Here is a 4,434-nt window from a genome sequence, read left to right on the forward strand (position 1 = left end):
TATCTCCAGTTTTATTTCTGCTGATGTTGTCGTATCAATAAGACTGATGGTCACATGGTTTCTGCTGAAGGCGCGACTTAAACGTTTTTCTTAACTTTGTCAGATCAAATCCAACAAATACATCCAGGAATATTTCAGGCAGCAGAGCTGCTCTTAGTGAGGCTCACGTTAGTTTCCCAGCTCAGTCTCTGAGACTGACGGGAGAACGATGTAATCGGAGTACTCGGACACATCGATTCGCTCCCTCCAAACCCTTTGCTGACTTCCTCCGTGCTGTGAAGTAAAGAGTGAACTCCCCTCAGCTGCAGTCTGAATCAGCTGTGTGACTCCTCCATGGGATCAGTGTGTGCTGCGCTAAAGAGATTCCCACATAATTATACACGAACATTAAAACGTTTTAACCTGATTGTTTCACGCCCAGACGCCTGATCTTTAGCGGCGACTTTGATGTTTGCGTTTCTGTCTCGTTCTCGTGCTGACGGCTCGTCTGTTCTCTGATTCGTTCACAGGATCCAGGCGAAGGTGCCCGGGATGAAACGCAAGACAGAGTGACGGAAACAGGAAGTGGGAGTTGGATTCAGGAAGTCCTGAGCCAGATGATTTGATTGAAGGATGGGGGTGTGTGGGTGGGTGAGGGGAGACGGGGTGGATATGAAGGAAGGCTGGAGGAGGGGGAGGGGTTTGGCGTGGACGCAGCCCTTCCAACTGCATTTGTCAAAATAATAAAACATTTTTTCCAGTTCAGAATTCCTTTTATGTTTTTGTTTTCTGGGAAAGTTGCAGCCGTGTGACGACTCCGAGGTCGGCGCGATGATTTTTCACGTCCCCCTCCCGTTTGATTTTTCTTTTTAAAGTCGAGTTTTGAAATGTTTGTTTCTGCGCTTGAAGAAACGCATTTGGATCTTGAGCGAACCCTCGCTCCCTCCACCCGGCGCGCTGTGGGAGGTCGGCTGCTCCTCGGCCGGGTTCGGGGGATCCGTTTTCTGTTTTTGACTTTAGGTTTTCCAGCTGAAGGGTTCGTTTTCGCGTCGGCTGCGGTCGACGAGCGCGAGCGGCCGGCGGCGCCTCTGTTTTTGTTTCTTTTGGTCTGAATATTCTCGCTGATTTTCGGTGTATTTTTGTGATTTCCTGTCGTGTCCCTGAAGCTTGGAGCTCGTTCCTCGGTACGCCGGTTTCGCCTCGATGTGACGAACGACGGATTCGCGAACGACGTCTTTGACTCCTGATGAGGCAGCGGGGGGAGGGAGGAGGGTCGTACTACCTTTTAAAATCTTCATCGCTTCTGAGTAACTCTAGTTAGAAACATCTAGAAATCTTTGCCGGACGATTTAAACACATTAATTACATAAAAGTCGTTATTTCCACGTCATCGCAGCCGTCTAGAGACAAACTCTGGAAGGAACGTTTACATTCATCAACATCAGAAAATATTTAAAAAGATTAAAAAGAACCATCCATGGGATTAAAGTAAGCATTCTGTCTGTGGAGCCGTTATCTTAATAAAGTTGCAACTTGATGTGACTTTTGGGAAACCTTCAAGCATTTGTTTGTTATGCAAGTATAATTGTGAATGATAAACTTCATACTTCAATTGTGACGATAAAAAGCTTCCAGCCGGGAGCCGTGTTTGTGGAATGCATTGTGAGATGTAAACAATTATCAATAAAGCTTCTAGACGAAAGCCCCGCCTCCTCGTCTGTCCGTCACTTCCTGTTGCTTGTTAAATACGGAAGCCCGTTTATGCTCAAACGAGAGGAACAAAGGAAAGTAACTTTAAAAAAAAAAAAAAAAGTAAAATTCCCAGCAGTTTGATGTGTTGAATGTAGAACTAAATGCACACGAAGAACAATATTTTTATACTTCACTCGTGAGAAATCAAGATTCTTTGGTGATGAGCTGGATCAAGTTGCACTTTAAAAGTGTTTTAAATCATGATTAGAAATGAAGACAATTTAAACCCAGCCCATATTTATAAATACTCTGCAAATTTAATCTTTAATATTCATTCAGTCACAAAGAAAATTATGTAATAACATTAAATATGTAGTAAAATAAAATTTGTTGTAATTTGCTGGGTTATATTTGAATTCAAATTAAATATTCAAATAAAATAAACTGATGAACTTGTGATTCTGACTCATCAACATTAAGATGAAATGAGCGTCCACAGCAGGTTGTCTGTGGGTGAGGCTGAAGCTGCTCCTGAACTGGCTCCTCCAACACTTTCAGGTTTGATGACTAAATGATCGATTACTGATTAAAGTTTTACATTTACAGGCTTTGTTTTTCTTACACATCGTTGGTTGCATAAAGTCATGTCCCGGATGATTCCCGTGTTTGTGGAAGAACGACTCCTGTGCTCTCTGAAGTCTGTTTCTGGGACAGACCTTGGATGAGCTCTGGTTGAGTCTAATGAAAACACTAGTCAGACCTGTCTGTGTGAAAGTGAAGAAAGTTTGTGCTCTTGAACGGGCTGAGTTATCACCACCTGAGACCAGGCGTGACTGCAGTCAGCAGACGGCTCACAGGAGAGAAAAACTTTGAACTCTTCGCAGGTTTAATCTGGATCAGATCAGGTCTGTTTTCCAGCTCGAGTCTCTCTGACGTCAGAGCTCGTCCTCCTCCCTCCTGCTGATGAAGAGTCTGTAAACCTGCATCATCCCCTCACCACTTTTACCCCCCATGTTTTTATTATCATGACTTCCTAATCAATCTTTCACTTCTATTCCTTATAATCCTTTATGCATATCATCCCCATTAATTACCTAAAATAAACTGGTGACCTGTCCAGGTGTACACCACCTCTCCCCCTCAGACAGCTGCGATAGGCTCCACCCTTCATGACTGTCCATGACATTTACACGGGGAGTGGATCCCTGATTCATAAGAGCTCACGATAATGGACGATGATAAGAAATGACTCAACGCAGGGAGGGTTCGGGAACAAATTATTGATAGGAGATTAAAAACAGTAGATAAAGTGTTGGCAGGAGGTAAAGGGTCAAAAACTGCTGCGAGAGGAAAAGTAACTGTTAGCATTAACAGCTAATGCTAACAAGCGAAATATGTGGTAGGAAAGAAGAGAAGACGGTACGATAGAGAATAAATACAGGATATACTGTAGAATAAAGAGTTATTATTGATCGGATATATAAATATATTTTATATATATATAGTCCAGCTTTTATTTATATATATTAGGGGTGCAACAACACACAAAATTCACAGTTCGGTTCTTGGAATATATATACATACATATATATATATTTATATATTTATAGTTGTCAGCCACCTCCTGTACATGGATGACATCAAGCTGTATGCCAATAGTGAACGAGACCTCGATTCACTGATCCACATCGCCAGGATTTACAGCAATGTGTAGTGTGTAGTCGGATGATAACAAACAGAAGGAAGGAAGTCTGAGCCACCGCGGTAAAGTGAGACGTCATTTGTGAGCCGCGGTCAAGCCAGCCGCCTCCTATCCGCCGCATAAATTTCCTTGCGCTTTTACACCAGTCTTTACGGTAGCGCCTTTTCGCTTTATATCCTGATTGAAAGCCTAGACTCGAACAGTCACACGCGCACGCGCGCACACAAATTACAATGGAACAGCCCGATACAGTCAATACAATTATGGAAATTTCAGAAATTCATTAAAAATCATCCTGAATAGTTGAGGTCCAACTTTCAACACATCCCTCCTCTGGGACACCTGCTGTACCTGTGTGCCAAGTTTCAGCCAGATGTACTGTAAAATTCCTCAAAAATTACAGGAAATTTATATTCAATCTAATACAGCCAATACACTACAATTATGTCAATTTTCAAAAATTGATTAAAAATCATCCTGAGTAGTTGAGGTCCAACAACAACATAGACATCTATATTTGCTCAGAAACTCTACTTCATTGATAAGATGAATCCACTACAAATAGTCTTCTGAAAAAAATTTTTTCAATTTGTTTCAGTTTTTAAAAATATGTTCTTAAAGATTACCGCAAGGTTTAGAATGGAATATGTTTTACTTACTATACAGCGGGTGAGATGATGTAATTTAAAAGCAGACTAAAAAGCAGGACATAGAGGACAACAAAACTGTGATGAACTAAAAGAGAGCCCTTTATTGTGACTGATGGAAGAAACTTGAACATATAGGTTACAATAACTGTAATTAATCCTGAAATGGGCGAGACTAAAATACGACTGTTATTAATATTACTGTGACTATGTCAACACTACTACAGACCTGAACATGATGGCGACCAGCAGTATGAGATAAAATATTAAGGGGTACACCCGAGACTTGAACATGAGAAAGGAAAACAGACTCTTAAAACAGGAAACATGACGAATGTATACCTCACATTAACAAACAAGGGCGATTGGAATGAATTGTAATGGTAGGTGACACGAAACGATCTATTTAAACAA

The 4,434-nt window shown here is 41.4% G+C and overlaps 1 protein-coding gene across 6 annotated transcripts in view; it reads left to right on the plus strand.

Annotated features, from left to right (window-relative positions):
• The window catches only part of LOC102214912 (reticulon-1-A), a 31,610-nt gene extending 29,929 nt beyond the window's left edge, over positions 1-1,681 (plus strand). For all 6 annotated transcript variants that reach the window (XM_013913469.1, XM_005743562.1, XM_005743563.1 and 3 more), the window contains one exon: positions 510-1,681. In XM_013913469.1, the coding sequence (XP_013768923.1) occupies positions 510-552 (43 nt within the window). In that variant the 3' untranslated portion in view covers positions 553-1,681. The remainder of the gene's footprint in view (positions 1-509) is intronic.
• The last annotated feature ends 2,753 nt before the right edge of the window (positions 1,682-4,434 follow it).

The sequence above is a fragment of the Pundamilia nyererei genome, unplaced genomic scaffold, assembly GCF_000239375.1.
Source record: "Pundamilia nyererei isolate P.nyererei 1_Seehausen unplaced genomic scaffold, PunNye1.0 scaffold00133, whole genome shotgun sequence".
Lineage (NCBI taxonomy): Eukaryota > Metazoa > Chordata > Actinopteri > Cichliformes > Cichlidae > Pundamilia > Pundamilia nyererei.